The sequence below is a fragment of the Eleutherodactylus coqui genome, chromosome 8 (assembly GCF_035609145.1).
Source record: "Eleutherodactylus coqui strain aEleCoq1 chromosome 8, aEleCoq1.hap1, whole genome shotgun sequence".
In the NCBI taxonomy this organism is placed as follows: domain Eukaryota; kingdom Metazoa; phylum Chordata; class Amphibia; order Anura; family Eleutherodactylidae; genus Eleutherodactylus; species Eleutherodactylus coqui.
Window position 1 is genome coordinate 134,968,889 of NC_089844.1, and position 21,026 is coordinate 134,989,914.

Below are 21,026 nucleotides of genomic sequence, written 5' to 3' on the forward strand. Positions count from 1 at the left end.
ACCATTCGTGTCCATTAGGCGCACTTCTATCGTTTTTGTAATCTTTCTCCACAACATCTAATAGATTCTTTAAAGCATCTCAAAAGTGGGAAAAATAAACTTTAAAGTTCAGTCTGACTCTTATTTCTAAGAAAAAATCTTATAAGAAGCTTCGTGCAATACAAAGGATTCTGGGAAATGTACCATCGGCCATGGTAATCGGGCCAAAAAAACTGAGTACTCCCCGTAAAATGACCTTCACTGAAGGACGACCTTGGAGACTGAATCGCCTGACAATCCCGGCATGCATTGTTCATTGATAAGTGTTTGCGAATTCTGGGAGAATTAGTTCCTTTGATCTGCCAGGAAGTTAACGTCACGAGTCAGTAGCCGCATACATGAAAGGATGGAAGTGGGGGTTTACAGATCATTTGCTCCAAAAATAATCCTTAGTAATTATAAATCGTCGCTTCAGGCCAGTAACACACCATCGTATTCCGGTTCTATTTATCAATACGCACTAGCATCCTGACCTGGGGGCTGCTTCACACTGGCGAGGGCGATATTGAGCCGTGATTTACAGCCCGATATCGCACTCCTCACCATGGGAAATCCCCAGTGATACAAAGGTTGGGGATTTCCCATTTGACAGCTGCGGCAGAGGATCGTGGAGTTCTTCCATTGCTTTCAATAGGGCCAGCGCTGCTACCAATACCGCGATGCAGTGATACCAAATATGTGTTTAGGTTTTAATATTTAAATTATTTTATTATTAATATGGCAAAAGGGGCGGGACGTAAAACTTTTATTACCTTTTTTTTTAAAATAATTAATAAAACTTTTTAAAACTAATTTTTACATTAGCGTATGATCAATCAAATGCATTGAATTACGCAGTTCCAATCATAACAGCGTGTTGGAATTAAGTCATCTGCGAGCGGTAAATAAAAGTCAGCATGTTTTATTTTACCACGTATATCCGTGACATAGAGCCCATTGCTCTCTATGGTCACAGATAAACCTGCAGCCCACACGCAATTAGCGGCAACGTGGGAAGAGTAGAGAGAGGGAGATAATTACCTCATGTGATCTAGACTCTTTGCTTCTCTTAATATATCCCAGAATTGTGTTTGCCTTTTGGGCTGCTGCATCACATTGTTGACTCATGTTCAGTCTATGATCTATTAGTATACCCAAGTCTTTTTCATATGTGCTGCTGCTTAGCCCAATTCCTCCCATTCTGTATGTGCTTTTTTTTAAAGATTCTCTTGCCCAGATGTAGGACTTTGCATTGCTCCTTGATAAACACCATTCTGCAGTGGCATGGAGATTGAACTGAGTGGCAGACGAGCATGTGTAGGGCCAATCCATTCATTTCAGTGGGGTTGACAGACATACAGAGTACAAGCAGTCGTCTGTCTCCGGCAGTCCCACTGCTCAACCTCCAATCTCTTCCCCACTGCGGCAAGTGCAGTAAGAAGTAGAAGGGGGCACAGGACCCCCGTTCTCAGGATCGGTGGAAGTCTTACGCGAGAACTCCACGGATCAGACTTTTATCCCTTATCGTATGAACAGGTGATAAGTCGATTTGGGGCATATCCTCTTACAGCATCAATGTAAGCAATGACCACTAGGGGTCACTGGTATAATTAACCTAACAGCTAGCTTTTCCTGTCCTCCAATACAAAGGGTCATCAAGAGGTGGGAATTCCAGTTAAAAAATTGGATACATTTATACATTTAACTTCGATGAAGGTGGAAATACTAGGACCGCCATGGACATCTGTAATGTACACAAACACCTTAGCGTGCTAAACCGTTCATGTGTAACTATAGATACACAATTATGGTGGCTCATGTTATTTATAGAGACCCCCTTATTGCTCTCAAGCTGGAGAGGACAGCTCTCTGTTTTTGCTATGCCGAGACATAAGTGGTACTGTCGCTTTAAGAACCTGTAGTTCACACAGCCTGTGGGATTCTGGGGGTTGTAGTTCCGCCCATGAAACGGGGTAAGAACCGCCAGGCACGCTGAAAATCGGAAAGATGCTGGTGGCCGCAGCCGCGGACAGGAACAAGGAGCCCATACTTGACGTCCTGCGGCAGTATGTTAACCCTACAGCGCCTGTGGTGCGGGTACTGGAGGTGGCATCGGGCACCGGGCAGCACGCAGCCCACTGCGCCCGGGCCCTGCCCAACGTACTCTGGACTCCTACTGAGATGGACCAGCGCTGCCTACGCAGGTGAGCCACGTGACCAGAGCGGGTCATGTGATCTGGATGAGGTTAGCTTGGACGTCAGCGAAGGAGATTTATCTAAACGACAGTGGTAAAGTGAAACCCATAGCAACCAATCAGATCCCTGCTTTCACGTTCCATAAGGCCTTTGTAAAATGAGAGCTGGATTCTGATTGGCTGCATTAGTATTTATATTTCTCCCTTATTGTGTGAGGAACTACCAGTCCCAGCATACTGTGTGCCATTCCTTCACAAGCGTGTGTTTTGCGTGAGCAATTCCGTTGTGCAAAATAATACGCAGCATGCTCTATTTTCCTGCGAATCTATGCAGGGAAATAGAACATATGAAGCTAATTAGGCTAATTAGCCATTTTCATATATGGGACCGTGGCTGTAGGTTTTATGTGCACGATTTGCGCGCACAAAAAGTACAGTAAAAAACACAGTTGTACGCGCAAATACACAATGCCTGATGCAAAAATATATAGCACAAATACGTTAGCAAAAACACACGTACTCGCTTTAATAGTCTAAAAGGGTTCTAACACGAAATAAAGTTCCCTCCCCCATCCCCAGGTTACGGAATAACTAATTAGGTGGAGGTCTAACTGCTAAGACCCCCCCCCTATTGATCACGAAGGCCGTGGTCCCTAATGTACCTGCTTGAATGGCGCAGTGGTCATGCAAACTAAGTGCTTGAACTTGGCTGTATCCGGCAGTCCCATTGAAATGAATGAAGTGGCGATGCACAAATGCACTATAACTTCATTCCTTCAGGACCCCCATTCTCATGATTAGCGAGGGTCCCAGTGGTAAGAACCCCACTGATCAGATTTCCCGTGGATACGAGAGCACTTAATTTTATGGGAAAACATTTTAAAGCCTATCACCGAGGGAATCACTAAAATATAACTTTTATTAGGTAAAGATAAAAATGTATAAAAGGCGTGGACTCTTATTCCAGTTACACTCCTACTGGACAAGTAGATATTCTAACAGTAGTAAGTCCATATAAGTATATACCAGATGATGCGCTAAGTTCTAACTCCACAACCACAATGACCCCATCTATATTGTTGGTGCATGGGTCGAGATATATATTATGGTTGTGTACAGCTCCACGTGTATAAATGGCCACAAGGGCTAACAAAGCACAATGTAGGTTATATTTTTTGTATTTATACGTTGGAGCCGATAAATGGGTAAAGGCCAGAATAATAAATGTAACCCCCGTCTGGCAGAGTATTGAGGCATATATTAATGCCCAGGAAATATAGCATCAATCAGGTATATACTATGTGGTATATCCCCTATTATGGTGGATAATACCCTGATGCGATAACCAGCTATAGTAAACACGGTCACTAATTTTATCTATATAGTGACTCGCTTGACTGACGTCATTTAGCGTGTTTATCTAGTTTATATAAAAGCTGGCAAATAGACTGCAGCGCTGAGTGGTCTGTAACTCGGAGTTAAATGGTGCAAGGACATATTACAGCACCAAACGTTCCTTTTATTTTACCACATTCCCATTAGGGACAGACACAGCGGAGAGTCTTAGACCAGGGTCATTAACTCATAAGACCCTGTCACATGGACTAAACACTGCTGAGTGCAGCTAATAAAAACAGCTGATCACTGCTTCACTAAAGATGAATGCCGCTGTTTGTGAGATTTTATAATCACTAGCAGCTACGAGCAGCTGAACTGAAGAGGGTTCAATAAGATATATAATGAACCCTCTTTGTCAGTAACTGCTGCATTCACTATCACCATTTAAGCATAGATAGCCCGATATACAATGATGTGGACATCTGTGGCATGTCAAGCACAACAATGAGGCTATCTTAGGCTGGCTAACACCATCTACGCGTTTCCACGGTCCTTAATGCAGTGACCGCATCATCAGGATGGTGAGTCTAGGTTATAGAACCGAACAGCCTGAACGGCTGTGTGAAAATGAGCAGCAATGGTATGTTGCCCAGAGCAGAGGCTTTTTAAAGTACAAGCCACGCCTCCCAGCAGGAGGGCTCGTCCCCAGTGCTCCAATGAGCATCAACCAACACTAAACTGTGCCTCAGCGAAAACCCGTGATGGAACGGGATTCCCGCACATGTGCAGTAGCCCCGACGGGTCCGGGACGCCAACCACTGCCAACCTTAGGAGGTATAGCAGAGTCGGCGCCCGGCACCCCGGAACCGCTGCGCGCGGCAGAGATAAGTGCTGCTGAGGATAAAGAAGCCTTTTTTGCTGCATTAGTATACAACGGTGCCCAGATGGAATTTAACGCTCAGTATGTTAATCCTTCAGTATCATGGCCCAAAAGAACGCATGGATAGAATACCCAAGTGCTTCTGTATAATAATATTTGATGGACCGAACCCGGTTATTGGGAACACTGTATGTATATAGAGAGAAGGGGTATATATACATAGTTTAAATGACAGTAAAAATAAAAATAAAAATATAAATATAACAGTAACGACAGGTGACTACCATTATTTGGCAACATATAGTATTATGCAAACAATAAACATTACATGATAATGCTCCAAGATGTCAAGCATAAATGTCCTATATACACTGACTCGCATATACAGCCAAGTTTATATAGTCTATGCATGGTGTGTCCGCACCAAAGATGGTGTAGTACAGCGGACGCGTAATTAAATGTAATAAATACTGTACATGGTATATTGTTGCATCAGTCACCTATGCTGTTGATCCTGTATTATATAAACGATGCATAAGAGAGACAGTCATTTAGTCCCTTGGGGCTACAACATTGCAGGCGGTGAATCCACCGTGTCTCCTTTTGTGTTAGTAACCTGTCTCGATTACCTCTCCTCCCATTCTCCCTAATAATCTCAATCCCTTGGAATTTAATGCATGTAGGATCATTGTCATGCATATCACGTATGTGTGTCGCTATGTTGGTATGTTCTCCACGGTTCACATTGCCAACATGTTCCAGGATACGTCGCCTAAATTGGCGGATGGTTTTCCCAACATAGTCCAACGGGCACGGGCATGTGGCTTTATAGACAACGCCGCTGGTGCGGCAGTTTATAAAGTCCCTTATGTGGAACACCTCTCTTGTAGTGGAACATGTGAAGGTGTTACCTCGAGCAATAAAGCCACATGCCTTACAGCCCGCACATCTGAACGTGCCCTTTGGTAAGTCCGATCCTAGCCATGTCTTGGTTGACAACTTGGGTGGAAGTAGGCTGTGGACCAATCGGTCTCTCAGGTTACGTCCGCGTCTATACGTGATTTGGGGATTGACCGGGAGATGTGACACCAGGTCCATGTCCTTCAAAAGAATATGCCAATATTTACTGATGATATGTCTCACTTCTTTTGATTGGTCATCAAATGTACCAATTATACGCATCTTATTGTTCTTGTCATCTCTTTTACGAGTTTGCAGAAATTGATCTCTGTTAGAATTTTTTGCATAGGTGTTTGCTCTCTCCACCACTGCTGTTGGGTAGCCTCTGTTACTGAATCTACGACTCATTTCTTGCGATTTTTCTGAAAAATCGCCTTCAACCGAACAATTTCGGCGGGCCCGGATGAACTGTCCTTTAGAAAAATCGCAAGAAATGAGTCGTAGATTCAGTAACAGAGGCTACCCAACAGCAGTGGTGGAGAGAGCAAACACCTATGCAAAAAATTCTAACAGAGATCAATTTCTGCAAACTCGTAAAAGAGATGACAAGAACAATAAGATGCGTATAATTGGTACATTTGATGACCAATCAAAAGAAGTGAGACATATCATCAGTAAATATTGGCATATTCTTTTGAAGGACATGGACCTGGTGTCACATCTCCCGGTCAATCCCCAAATCACGTATAGACGCGGACGTAACCTGAGAGACCGATTGGTCCACAGCCTACTTCCACCCAAGTTGTCAACCAAGACATGGCTAGGATCGGACTTACCAAAGGGCACGTTCAGATGTGCGGGCTGTAAGGCATGTGGCTTTATTGCTCGAGGTAACACCTTCACATGTTCCACTACAAGAGAGGTGTTCCACATAAGGGACTTTATAAACTGCCGCACCAGCGGCGTTGTCTATAAAGCCACATGCCCGTGCCCGTTGGACTATGTTGGGAAAACCATCCGCCAATTTAGGCGACGTATCCTGGAACATGTTGGCAATGTGAACCGTGGAGAACATACCAACATAGCGACACACATACGTGATATGCATGACAATGATCCTACATGCATTAAATTCCAAGGGATTGAGATTATTAGGGAGAATGGGAGGAGAGGTAATCGAGACAGGTTACTAACACAAAAGGAGACACGGTGGATTCACCGCCTGCAATGTTGTAGCCCCAAGGGACTAAATGACTGTCTCTCTTATGCATCGTTTATATAATACAGGATCAACAGCATAGGTGACTGATGCAACAATATACCATGTACAGTATTTATTACATTTAATTACGCGTCCGCTGTACTACACCATCTTTGGTGCGGACACACCATGCATAGACTATATAAACTTGGCTGTATATGCGAGTCAGTGTATATAGGACATTTATGCTTGACATCTTGGAGCATTATCATGTAATGTTTATTGTTTGCATAATACTATATGTTGCCAAATAATGGTAGTCACCTGTCGTTACTGTTATATTTATATTTTTATTTTTATTTTTACTGTCATTTAAACTATGTATATATACCCCTTCTCTCTATATACATACAGTGTTCCCAATAACCGGGTTCGGTCCATCAAATATTATTATACAGAAGCACTTGGGTATTCTATCCATGCGTTCTTTTGGGCCATGATACTGAAGGATTAACATACTGAGCGTTAAATTCCATCTGGGCACCGTTGTATACTAATGCAGCAAAAAAGGCTTCTTTATCCTCAGCAGCACTTATCTCTGCCGCGCGCAGCGGTTCCGGGGTGCCGGGCGCCGACTCTGCTATACCTCCTAAGGTTGGCAGTGGTTGGCGTCCCGGACCCGTCGGGGCTACTGCACATGTGCGGGAATCCCGTTCCATCACGGGTTTTCGCTGAGGCACAGTTTAGTGTTGGTTGATGCTCATTGGAGCACTGGGGACGAGCCCTCCTGCTGGGAGGCGTGGCTTGTACTTTAAAAAGCCTCTGCTCTGGGCAACATACCATTGCTGCTCATTTTCACACAGCCGTTCAGGCTGTTCGGTTCTATAACCTAGATTCACCATCCTGATGATGCGGTCACTGCATTAAGGACCGTGGAAACGCGTAGATGGTGTTAGCCAGCCTAAGATAGCCTTATTATTGTGCTTGACATGCCACAGATGTCCACATCATTGTATATCGGGCTATCTATGCTTAAATGGTGATAGTGAATGCAGCAGTTACTGACAAAGAGGGTTCATTATATATCTTATTGAACCCTCTTCAGTTCAGCTGCTCGTAGCTGCTAGTGATTATAAAATCTCACAAACAGCGGCATTCATCTTTAGTGAAGCAGTGATCAGCTGTTTTTATTAGCTGCACTCAGCAGTGTTTAGTCCATGTGACAGGGTCTTATGAGTTAATGACCCTGGTCTAAGACTCTCCGCTGTGTCTGTCCCTAATGGGAATGTGGTAAAATAAAAGGAACGTTTGGTGCTGTAATAGGTCCTTGCACCATTTAACTCCTAGTTACAGACCACTCAGCGCTGCAGTCTATTTGCCAGCTTTTATATAAACTAGATAAACACGCTAAATGACGTCAGTCAAGCGAGTCACTATATAGATAAAATTAGTGACCGTGTTTACTATAGCTGGTTATCGCATCAGGGTATTATCCACCATAATAGGGGATATACCACATAGTATATACCTGATTGATGCTATATTTCCTGGGCATTAATATATGCCTCAATACTCTGCCAGACGGGGGTTACATTTATTATTCTGGCCAGTACCCATTTATCGGCTCCAACGTATAAATACAGAAAATATAACCTACATTGTGCTTTGTTAGCCCTTGTGGCCATTTATACACGTGGAGCTGTACACAACCATAATATATATCTCGACCCATGCACCAACAATATAGATGGGGTCATTGTGGTTGTGGAGTTAGAACCTAGCGCATCATCTGGTATATACTTATATGGACTTACTACTGTTAGAATATCTACTTGTCCAGTAGGAGTGTAACTGGAATAAGAGTCCACGCCTTTTATACATTTTTATTTTTATCTTTACCTAATAAAAGTTATATTTTAGTGATTCCCTCGGTGATAGGCTTGTTGACACACAGGGTTTTCCTTTCTGTCACGGTGACAAAAACATTTTAAAGGTTGCAACAGTATTACATTTTTTTTTTTTCATTTTTGAATTCCAAAAGTTGTGACTATTAGAGATGAGCGAGCCTACTCGGCCACGCCCCTTTTTCACCTGAGCGCCGCGATTTTCGAGTACTTCCGTACTCGGGCGAAAAGATTCGGGGGGCGCCGTGGGGGGTTGCAGCGGGGAGTGGGGGGGGGGGGGAGAGGGAGAGAGAGAGGCCTCCCCCCTGTTTCCCGCTGCTACCCCCCGCTTCGCCACGCCTCCCCCCGGCGCCCCCCGAATCTTTTCACCCGGGTACGGAAGTACTCGAAAATCGCGGTGCTCGATCGAGTAATTACTCGAAATGAGTATATTCGCTCATCTCTAGTGACTATGTTATGTTTCCAGCAATGAGGCTCTACAACGACTCGTTAGGACTCCTGTCCACGGGCAATAGTTCATTGCCATATTCGCGGCGATAATCTGGCCGCGGGTAACGCAGTAAACGCTTTCCATAGCGTTGCTATGGAAAGAGCAGCCCCGCTGACCACGAGCGGAGAATCATAGCGATTCTCTGCTCGCGGGATTCAAATCGCGGCATGCTGCGATTTCACGTGATTCTCCACGATGAGCCTATCTGTCAGATAGGTTCAGAGCGGAGACCTGACAGCTCTCCCCCCTACTCCCCCGTGGCGGAATATCGCTAGCAATATTCCGTCCTGGCCATGGACAAGGGGCCTAACTGCAGGCCATGTTGTATTTCTAAATGGCAGCAATGTTGGTTCCGGAGCCTCCAGTGCAGATCCAGCATGAAATTCTGGACAAAATGGCTATTTCTTCCAGGAAATTTTCAGGCAGCTTACTGGAAGCCAGGCGGACTCCATTGTAGTCAACGGCATCTGATATTTTCTTGTTTGTCTCTGAGGACAGAGCTAAACAATGGAAATTGGATCGGAGGTCTTGGCTCAGGTGTGAGTGAGGCCTAAGACGGCCTGTCCACAGGCGTAGCGATATTCCGCGGCAGATCTTTGCCGCGGGAGCTGCCACCTGGGAGCAGGTGAGAGCTGACAGCTCTCTGCGCTGAGTCTATCTGACAGATGGCAAATCGCGCCATTCCGCGATTTAGATCCCGTGAGCGGAGAATCGCTATGATTCTCCACTCGTGGACGCCGATCCTGCGCTTTCCATAGCGATGCTATGGAAAGCTTAAGACAGCATGATTCGTCGGCGATTTACCGTGCACAGGAGCGCCTATTCATTATTTTTATTCACTCTTTCTGGAGAGGAATGGACAAAAACAGCAATTACATCATTGTTTTCTGCATATTAAATTTCACATGGCTCGCCGTGGAGCATAAAAAAAGTAACCTTTAGTTTCTAATGTTAAAAATGTATCGCATACCACGAAAGTCCGTGCTATACGATGCGATAAAAAAGGAGGCTCTATAGGGAAACATGGGCTACAAAACATCTCAATATAGAGCATGCCGTGATTTTTTTTTTCTAGCAACATGGCATCAATCAAAACATCGCTAATGTGAAGGACCTCATTGGAAACCATGGGCTTCATATACATGTGATTTGTAGCGCTGTCACATCACTACAAAATAGCGCGATTTTGTCGCCCATGTGAAAGCAGCCTTATTCTTTCGGTTGGCACAAATTTGCCGATACCAAATCCCCATAGACTTTCTAAATGTATTACATAGCATTTTGTTTATCTAAATCATTCACCAGTCGGTTTAAATAACATGACATGGCAATCCATTGGCACCTTGTAACCACATCACAGGGTGTCAGTGAGGTAACTTGGGATGTGTCCTCCCTTTGTCTAACCTCTTGGAAGCCACTTTCACTATTGGCAGCAGCGTCTGAGGGGTTAAACGAATAGGATCATAGTTATGTTCGACCCTGGTGTTGCAGTAGGATGTCAGATGTATGTCAACTGATCGTAAGTGTATTACCATTTTCAGGCAGGTGCCACTAAAATAGACATACAGATATGTCCATTTGCGGGAAAGGGTCAAACTATCTGGGTTGTCGTGTGTATTTTGACATGCTATTTACAACCAGTTTTTTTTTTCTTTGTTCCTTCAGTATAGCCGAATACATTTCCAAGTGGTCTCTTACAAATGTGGAGCAACCACGAACCCTGGATGCGTCCTGGAGCTGGGAGACATGGGGCCTGGAGCCAAATTCTCTGCAGCTGGTTGTCTGCATCAACATGATTCATATATCTGAACCTATCTGTACTCAGGTTACTGCTTCATTTCATGTTTAATACCCGTTCTTTGTAGACTGTTGTGGTGCTCAAGTCCATTTTTACATTGTGGCCTGCATGTGGACCCCATGATTGTTCCACAAGATCTAATGCTTATAATATCACTAGAATTGGCCAGAACTATGAGGAGAATTTAGGCAGTCACACAGATAATCTTCACCTCTGCGGTGATGATCTCATTGTCTTGGACCCAAAAACTTCTGTTCCCTGAGCCCATTGTTCTTGTGGACTCCAGTAGTCATTGTACTGTGTCTATGGCCATATTTGATGCAGTAGCCATGACTTATGCCTGGCAAACCAACTGTTTGCCGGGGGGTGGGGGGGGGGGTGGACCTGGAGCCACAGTGATCAGATGATTGCAGTTGTGCCTCACAAGTGAAAGGGGTTTTCTCTAGTGATTCTATAGGTATCACTGGGGAGTCAGCATTGCTAGCTAGAAAGTCATATTTTGCATACCGAGTATCTATGAGGGCATGAAGGAGGAGGCAGCATTCTTGCTCAATAACCAACTTTCCTCACAGTAGGGTAAAGGTACTCTTGGATGTAATGATAATTCCTTCAAAGGAGCGAAAGTGAATGATAATCGTTTGGTCTAAACATGACCGAATGATGATCATTCACTTTTCGTTCGTTGTTCATTTTAATCAGGGCTCTTTCTCACAAGTGCAGGCGTTTTTATGTGCGCCCGCCGGCGCCGTAAAAACACGTGAACAGGCGCACAAACTTTAAGTTTGTGTGCCCGTTCAGACGGCACAGACCCAGCACATATACGCCGAGGCCGCATTGCCTCCCCTTCCCTTCCCCTTGCCGGCTCACCTCCTCTCTCCTTCCCTCCGGCTGTTTGCAATGGGAGTGGGCGGGATGAAGTGAAGCTAAGCTACTGCATCCTCCCCGCAACTTGTCTGCAGCCAGCAATGGGAGGGGGTGGAGCTTAGCTAATTTCATACACAGCATTTGCATAATATCATGAACCATAATCTTCCCGAAGCTGCTTCCCGCCATTACAGTTGTGCATTGTCACTGTACATATAGACATTAGCACATATAATAAAATCATATTGCATATCATAACTCCATAAGGGGGCACCCGGCATGCCTTTTATGCTCTTACACTAAGACAACCCCTTTAATGCTAGTATTCCTTGTTGCCACAACCCCACTCTACAAACAGTGTAATATGTAAAAATCCAGTGTTCGGTGCTGGGCTCCAGCGGCCTCTTCTACTATGTAACACAGAGGACTTAAAGCCATTTTTTTAGGGAAATGCTATTGATGACCTATCCTCAGGAGGCTTGCTCAAATCCTTCTGTCTCTGCATGTAATCCCAGACAGACTGGATGAGGATGATGAGATCAGGGCTCTGTGTGGCCATATCAGCACTTCCAGGACTCCTTGTTCTTCTTTACACTGAAGATACTTCTTAATGACATTGGCTGGATGTTTGGGGTCGTTGTCCTGCTGCAGAATATATTTGGAGTCAATCAGACGTCTTGTATTTTTGAAAAAAATTCTTACTTTGCAGCATTTTTTTCCACACCTGCCTAAAACTTTACACAACACTGTAGAAGAATTAGGCTGCATTTCTGTACGTTTTTATACTAGTTTTTCATATGCTATGAATTTGTTTACAACAGGGTCTGTTTTATGGGGCCGGACATGTGCTGCAACCTGGAGGTGTTCTCCTCACCTATGGGGTAAGACTCGCCTCTAGTACTACATGTTGTTGTGCATCATGAAGTAAACAGCTGAAGGTTTATACTATATACTCTCTCATATGTTATCCTTGAGGCTGGATATACCCTTGATCAGCATTAGGGCTCATGTCCATGGGCGAGTTTGAATTTTGGAATCCGCATGGGTCATCCGCGCGGATGACCCAGAGTCCAAGCAGCCCATAGACCATCATGGGCGCCCGCAGCTTTATTAAAGCATACGGGTTTGTTTTCCGGACCTTTTGGTCCAGAGAACAAATTGCAGCATGCCCCATTTTGCCGCGGATCCCGCAGGGATGGCTCCCATTGAAGTCAATGGAAGCTGTCCGATCTGCGACACATCCAGAACTGTCACACAGGGTGTGGTGCGGGTCCCGCGGGAAAGCAGGAGATTTAGAAAAAAAAATCTGTACTGTGCGTGTGCGGGGGGTGTGCCGGCTGGAGACGACCCGCACGCATCCGGACTGGTAAGTCATGTCCTCATGCCGCGGGAACCCGACCCGTCCATGGAGATGAAGCCTTATGTTTATATAGCTGGTTTGGTTGAGTGAGTAAGTTTATTATCATAGGGAAAGGGGGTAAGGAACTTTCAGACATTTGATGCTACTTATCCCCCAGAGAATAAAGGATCTTGCATATTGAAGTCTATCAGGTGTGAGCCTTAAGGCCCTATTAGACAGAGCGATTATCGTTCACAAAAAATCACTCAAACAAGTTCAAGGGAACGATAATCATTCCCCTTTCGTTAGTTTTATGCAGCATAAAAACCATAGTTTTCTCGTTTGCTAATCGTTCAGTTTAAACACCGATTGCTCAGTCGTTCTCAGTCACTTATACAGTAAATGTGAATGACTGAACGATTTCTCGTTTGAACGAGCCAACAATGTATCTCCTGTATAAACAGGATACACGAGCGGACAATGATGTCATTCGCTTGTTCAAATGGTAATTGTTTGGTGAAAACGAACCCTTACCTAACTCAATGGTGATAATCAGGTGATTATCCAACAATTATCTATAAATCATAAAACAATTATCATAAATGGGACAGTACACATCCAAACCAACCAGCGTTCTGAAATGTAATACAGTGGTGCCTTGGGTTAAGAGTTTAATTTGTTCTGTGATGGAGTTCTTAACCCAAAACACTCTTATCTCAAAACCAGTTTCCCCATTGAAATTAATGGAAAAGCCATTAATCTGTTGCAGATCGTGAACCTCTCCCACTGATTTCAATGGAAATGGCGTTGCCCAATTGAAAGCAATAGGGCGCCGGCACCCCTGCAGTTATTTTCGGGGAAGGGCTTTAAATATAAGCCCTTCCCTGAAATCATCCCTAGCTGTAGTAAAAAAAAAAAAATATATATATATATATATACACACACTCACCTGTGTGCTGTGGTTCAGGGACGTCTAGCCACTGCTTGTTCTCCCTGCACTGCTCTGAAGCTTTTCAGCAGGCGGGGATTAAAAACGCAGGGAGAACAAGCGGCAGCTAGACAAGCCTGAGCCCCTGCAGGGGCGGACAGGTGAGTATATATTTTTACTACATCTTGGGATGATTTTCAGGGAGGGGCTTATATTTAAAGCCCTTCCCCGAAAATCACTGCAGGGGTTGTTGGCAGGCGATTGCTTTCAATGAGGCCACCGGCAGCAACGGCAGGCCCATTGAGAGCAAGGCTCTTAACCCAAGTTTTTGCTCTTAAATCAAAGCAAAAATTTGGGAGAGAGCCTGCTCTCAAGTCAAAAAGCTTGTAAGCTGAGGCACTCAACCCAAGGTATTACTGTACTATAAAGGAACCAGTATTTAAAGGGCCACAGCTCAAGAAATAGGACAGCGCTGACCATATCAGGGACAAAGTGTCCCATCTATGGCCAGATTTAGAGCTAAGCAGCCCTGGTCATCATAGTAGTCTGTGCCTTAGGACATCCTGCATTCACTAATCATTATCTCTGTTTTCTCCCCAGCCTTACTCTGTCAATGGCGTCCTCACCCCTGAGAGTAATATTCTCTTTAACCAGAGTCTGAAAAACAGGTATTACTCAATGTATCCTCTCTGCCTTCTCCACATTCCAGTTATGTGCCATACCCTATAGCACATGTTTACACTTAAAGGGGTTCTCCCTTTGTAGGTAGGTAATGTTTAGCTAACAAAGTACTGGACGTTTGTCATATAGATCGTGTGCTAATCTGATTCATGATCATTGATTTTAGGGACTGTGATAACACACTTTGCTGTCTTTGTTGATGCACAGGGCACCTATAGACAAGGAATATACAGAGAGAGGACTAGGAATGTGTTACTTTATGTAGATGCACTGTGTATAAAGAAATGAAGTCCATCACACGCCAATCTACACAGCCACGATCCCTAAGATCAGACCTCATGAACACATATTATATATTTACGTATGCAAATATATGCTATCCTATCAAAAGGAATTGGACCCCTGAGCAAGAATCAAAAGTAGTATGTATTTCCAAATGTTGATACTTAATGGGGCTCCTTTTGGCCCTAATGACATTGGATACTCTCCATGGCATACTTTCTACTAATCTCTAAAACACTTCAGCTGGTATTTCCCTCTATTCATCCTACAAACGTCTGTCGAGTTCTCTCAAAGATGATGGGAGCTGTTTATATTTCCTGATCCAACATTCCAGTACATCCCAAAGATGTTCAGTAGGTTCAGGTCGGGACTCTGTGCAGCCGGTCCAATCAGGGAACATCCATATCCTCAAACCAATCTAAAACCATGTTGGTTTTGTGGTGCGTTGTCTAACCAATCCCAGAGTATTACCACATTGTCGGCAGCACATTATTGTCTAGAAGGTCAGGGTTCACCTCCGTGTTCATGGTTTTTGTCACTGCAACCAACTGACTGAGACACATTTGCAGAACATAACGAAACCTCCCCCGTACTTACCTGTTGGCACTACATACTCAGGCAAATGGTGCTCCCCAGGCGGACTTCACACCCAGGTACGTCCATCTGATGTGAAGATGGAATAGTGTGATTCGTCACTTAATAGAACCTTTTTCCATTGCTTAACTGTCCGATGACAGTGCTGCTTGCACCATTATAGACTGGCTGATGCATCTTCTGTGAGAGAACTCGCCAGATGTTTACAGGATGAATGGAGGGAAATGCCAGCTGAAGTGTAATCGACTTTAGTAGAGTATGCCACGTAGAGTATCCAATGTTATTAGGGCCAAAGGAAGCTCCACTAAGTAGTAACACACAGAAATAAATACTACTTTTGATTCCTGCTCAGGTGTGCATGTACTTCTGGTATTTTAGTGTACACCTACAAATTAGTAAAACTGGTTTGAGTAATGCTGGCCATCTTGACCCTTTTCTGTCCTCAGCTCAGTGCCACTTTGGCAGTTTGAGGGTTGTTAGGGACCTGCTGCTTGACAAAACCACTTAGGCTCTGTAGCAGTCAGACAGTGCATTATAGGAACCAATCTATCCCAGATTGGCATGGCGTTTTCAGCAGAGAAGAGAAAAGTAGCCATGCCACATCTCATCTCAGGCTTATTATCTATAAGGTGACCAGATTTTCCCAGGGTCAAAACGGACAGAGGGGTGTGGCCAGGGCCGGGGCTTATCATGACGTATGATTTTACCTCCAGCGTTATAAAAAGTTCCGGTTCCCAGCGGCCTGTAGTGGCCTCACCTGACTAGTGTGGTGCTGGGAACTGGAAGTTGGGGAGGACTGACAGCAGTAAGCCTTCGGAGGAGGGTAGTTGAGCGCTGCATAGCATGAAATCAGCTGCGGATACACAGCTGATTGCCAGTCAAAATAGTTTTTGGATGCGGACATTCTGCAGCATTTCTGCCACATGTAAACCTACTTTAAGTCAGCTAGACGTATACTACCACTTGTAGAGTGGCCTCAGTAGTAATAGTATCCCCTATATTAGCCCCAGTAGTAATAGTGACCCCCACAGTGGCCTCAGTAATAATAGTGTACCCTATATTAGCTCCAGTTGTAATAGTGACCCCAACAGTGCCCAAGTAGTAATACTATTACTACCAGGGCTGATATAGGGAACACTATTACTAATAGTGTGCCCCATATTGGCCCTAGTACTAATAGGGATTCCCACAGTAGCCCTCCTGAGACCGATGTACTTACCACTACCTCCTCCTTCTCCTCGTCTTCTCAGCGCTGCTGTGGGCAGAAGTGTGTGTGCCCGCAGCAGCTCCTCCTCTTCTCCTGCGGAACCAAGAAGGAGAGGTCAGGAGAAAAAGATCACGGATGCACACACTGCGTCAGTGTGTGTATCCGACAGCGGTGCCGCAGATTTATTACCACCTGGGAAGCTGTGGCACCCTGGCTGGTAATCACTTCGATGGTCACTCCATGTCCCGTAAGCGGGACAAACTCGGGACAGATGTCCTGAAAGCAGGACAAACAGGTGTCCTGCTTGGGATCCTGGGGAAAGCGAGACACAGGGTCCCCAAGCAAGATGTGTCACCTAAATCGGGACGTCTGATCACCTTATTATATAGTATATATCTACTCGGAGAGAACCCCTTTATACCCCTGCTGTCTGTATATTGTACATGATTTCCAGATATAAACTATTGTTTTGCAGCAATCCAGCCTGGGGAATCTGGGATACATCAGATCTGTATGAGTTGGCAAAATCCTGTGGGATGGCACTGGAGAGAATGGTAGGCCTTTTTTATTGTCAAATCTTGACATTACAGTATAAAGGTTAAGACAATTTGGCCAACAAATTTAAAGCGACCCTCCGGGACTACATTCTGTCCCAGGATGGGGGAGGGAGTTACCTGCTGTTGGTCTTCTGTGCCATTGTCCCTCCAATTCTCTGGTTTTGGGCCCCGTTTTTGGTCATCACAGATGGTTGCTACAATCTTCTAAGTACCTAATTCACACACTGCTTTTGGTAGCTTTAGACTACCGATGCACTTACTGTACCTGCTCTGTGGTTGGCCATTGCTGCTCACATGATAAGTTCTGGCCAATCAGAGAACCGCACAGTGTGCATTAGATAGTTAGAAAATCGGGCTGACCCAGCAGATTGGAGGCCAAATGGCAGATAATATAACACCCCCTTTGCTTCCTGGACCAGAGGGTCGTTTTAATTATGAACATTCAACTTGTGCATCCATGGGGAACAAAACAAGATCAGTTTTTGACTTTTCCTTTGAAAGAATTGTTCTAAACTCTGCCCCCTCATAGGTTGAGGGGATGGAGCAGGTTTAGAAGTAGCGATCTGCGGTTTATCCACAAATGGCACCGCTCTTATTTACAGGCTATGTCTAGTATTTATTCACTTTAGCTGCAATACCAGGCACAGCCTGTAGGCAAACGTTGTGCTGTTACTGAATAAAAAGCTCACCCTTTAACATGTAATTGGGTCAATATCTTCCAATGGGGTACTGTAAAAAAAAGAGCAATTATTTAACCCCTTCCCGACATGCACCGTACATGTACAGTGCACATCGAGTGTCTGTGTATGGAGTATGCTCAGGAACCGAACCCACTCCATGACGGGTGTCAGCTATTTTTGACAGCTGATGCCCGTCCCCAGGTGCTGCGATGAGAGAGGACACCTGTTGTGGGTGTTAACCCTTTAAATGCCTTGATTTGCTTTAGGCTGGGGTCGCATGGGACGTATTCCCAGCGTAAATCTTGCGGTTTTGCCGCAGCGAAAAACTGTGCGACTACCGCCGGGAAAGCACTGCTTTAAAACCTGCGGCACTTAGCTTATCCGTTGTGGCCGTCGCTCCCATAGAGGAGAGGGTGGCCGCAATGGAAAAAAAATTTTTACATGCTTCGGCCGGGAATTCCGACGGATTGACCGTCCCGTGTGGACAAGAGTTTTCACAAATCTTGTCCACATGGCTGGCTAATCCCGGGATTAGCGGCCACAGCGAAATTCCGGACAGAATTTCCGCGGCAAATCCGCCCCGTGTGACCCCAGCCTTTAGGGGTCCTGTATAACCCACCCCCACCCCACAATGAAATTGCAGGAAGTTGTCTGGATGTTTTGGTAGCTGGGGGCCTTCTTAAGGCCCCCAGGGTTGCCATGATTGAGCGCTTATCAAGACATGCCCCTTGTACATCTGGATAGATTGCCAGCTAGAATACAGTATAACGTAGTGCTATTGCATTATATTGTATGAGCAATCAAATGTGCAATCAAATCGTGAGTTCAAGTATAGACAAATGTGAAAATAATTTTAAAAAACTTTATTTTCCTTATAATAAAGAAATAAAACATATTAAAAGTTTTAAAAATAATCTTTTCCTAGTTGTCCCAATAAGAAAATTCAAAAAATTAAAGTGATATCGCTCATTTGTAAAACTCCAAATTATTAAAATAGCGCATTATCAATTCTGTCGACTGAACGCCATCAAAAAAAGAAATATACACAACTCCATAACTGTGCCTTGTATGGTCTCCCTTTCTCCAAGAAAAAGTGAATATAAAGCGATTAAAAGCTGCATGTACCCCAAAATGGTATCCATAAAAACTACAGATCCCCTCGCAAAAAAATGAGCCCCTTACACAACCCCATCCACAAAAAATAAAGAACTTATGAGGGTCAAAAGATGGCGACAGAAAGCAAATGTTTTGTTTAGGTATTTTATTTGTTTAAGTAGTACGACATTAAAAACTATATTCATTTGGTCTTGTCGTAATCCTACTGACCCACAGAACAAAGAGAACATGTCATTTTTACTGCACCGTGAACACCGTAAAAAAACAAGCCCACCACCCCAAAAAATTGATGCAGTAGCATTTTTTTTTTCATTTTGCCCAACTTCGAAATTTTTTAAAGTTTTCCAATACATTTTGAAAAATACAACTCCTTCCGCAAAATACGAGCCCTCAGACATCTACATCGACGGGAAAAATAAAAAGTTATGATTTTTTAAAAGTAGGGAGGTGAAAATCAAAATGCCAAAAAGAGCAGCAGAGGGAAGGGGTTAAAGCAAGAGTCATTCTTATCGTTACTAGAACTTTCTGTGTGATCGGAGAAGAAAGTCTCTTTACGGCAATGGCTGGATTGAGTGACGCTGGTGTATGTATCTTATATTGACGTACTACAAACGGACTGAACTCTGCCTGAAACTGCTGAAAGTACATTTCTTCTGTAATAATTGAGGCTAAGTGTCACCCGTGTGTGTGACCGTGTCACATTGAGAAACACAATAGCATTTTTAATGAGTGCGTACAGCTCCGCCCCCCTCACATGGTTGCCATTAACCAATACCCGTCTCCTGTCATGTGACACCTGAACCTTTGTGCCACTGATCTCCGACTCCTACATTGTGTTGCAGGTGGACATGCCAGCAAACAACAAGTGTTTGATCTTCCGTAAGATGTGACTTGAGGTCGTACATGAAGAAGAAAGCAGCCTTACGCTTCTCCGTGACAAATGCAGCCGTCACCACGCACCTCGGTGGAGGGGATCTTCGATATAACTGTATCTGTGTATACCGTACTTGTGTGCAATGGATGTATTAGCTATTGGTCATTAAAAGGAAAGAAATCTAAAATCACAGTGATCGCCGGCTTTCAGTATTGTATTTCTTGTAAGTAGATCATGCTCTTGTATCATTGGTTAAAGGGGTTGTCCGCGTAGAAATTCACATTGTAAAACTAAGAAATTCATTGTAGCAGGGGAACCAACTAGATTTACTATAACTCTTTCACTGAATTGACTCCTAAGATGTAACTATTATTCCTTATTAATTTTAAAAACCATCAAGTTTGGAGACTCTGCTACATCCTACGTTGTTACTCTATCTGTGGGGAAATATTATCATCGTAGTGGCATTATCTACAAAACTGAAATTTAGAGTTAGCATTGAGAAGTCTATTTAGATTTAGGTAGGACATGGCCTAGAGTACTGCTCTCTATAGTGTAGGTAGGAGAGGGATTGGCTTGGGACGACTGTGGCTTCCTCTCTACCAATAGGGTTATAGGAAGAAGATATTTGAAGAACTCCTATCTAAAAGATCCTTAGATTAACCCTTTCCAATCCAATTTGTATTCTGGTTTTCCTAGGGGGCTTACTTTTTTTCTGCCATTATACAACGGCGCTATCTGCTGGCTAAAGCCAGTACTGCATGAGGTGACACGTTGGATAGGCTCCGACAGCAGAGAGGCTGGCAATATACAGTAAGAGAACCCCGATGAATGTCTTTCAACATCAGAGCTGTACAGCCCTAAATCATAATGTCTTCAGAGGTTAGACAGTGGATTGGAAAGGGTTAAGGGACAGAGATGTCAGGTTAAGGTTCCTGATGAGTCGTGTAATTGACAGAAACGCGTTGAACCAATACCTGGATTAAGGCCCATTTAGATGGGATGAATGCCAGGCAAACAATGCCCGACACTCGTCCCTGTGTGTCCTCGCTCCCATGATGTTGCACAGGAGCTAGTATCGCTGGCTAACAGCAGGAGGCTGCAGGAGATTTCACTCCTCACTCTCCCCCGCCCCTCTCATTCACTTAACATAGCGGTCGCTTTATATTTTAGGAGTCAA

The 21,026-nt window shown here is 44.3% G+C and overlaps 1 protein-coding gene across 1 annotated transcript; it reads left to right on the top strand.

Moving 5' to 3' along the window:
- Window positions 1–1,968: 1,968 nt before the first annotated feature.
- METTL26 (methyltransferase like 26) lies at window positions 1,969–20,038 on the top strand. The gene is made up of 6 exons (XM_066576452.1): window positions 1,969–2,222; window positions 10,592–10,751; window positions 12,410–12,469; window positions 14,456–14,523; window positions 17,095–17,173; window positions 19,815–20,038. The coding sequence occupies exons 1-6, from the start codon at window positions 2,026–2,028 to the stop codon at window positions 19,860–19,862; spliced, it is 612 nt and encodes a 203-aa protein (XP_066432549.1). The 5' UTR covers window positions 1,969–2,025; the 3' UTR covers window positions 19,863–20,038.
- Window positions 20,039–21,026: the final 988 nt, after the last annotated feature.

Coding starts and splice junctions, on each gene's coding strand:
- METTL26 (XM_066576452.1), top strand. CDS start 2,026: ATGCTGGTGGCCGCAGCCGCGGACAGGAACAAGGAGCCCATACTTGAC. Junction 2,223..10,591: donor GACCAGCGCTGCCTACGCAG/GTGAGCCACGTG, acceptor TTGTTCCTTCAG/TATAGCCGAATACATTTCCA. Junction 12,470..14,455: donor GTGTTCTCCTCACCTATGGG/GTAAGACTCGCC, acceptor TTTTCTCCCCAG/CCTTACTCTGTCAATGGCGT.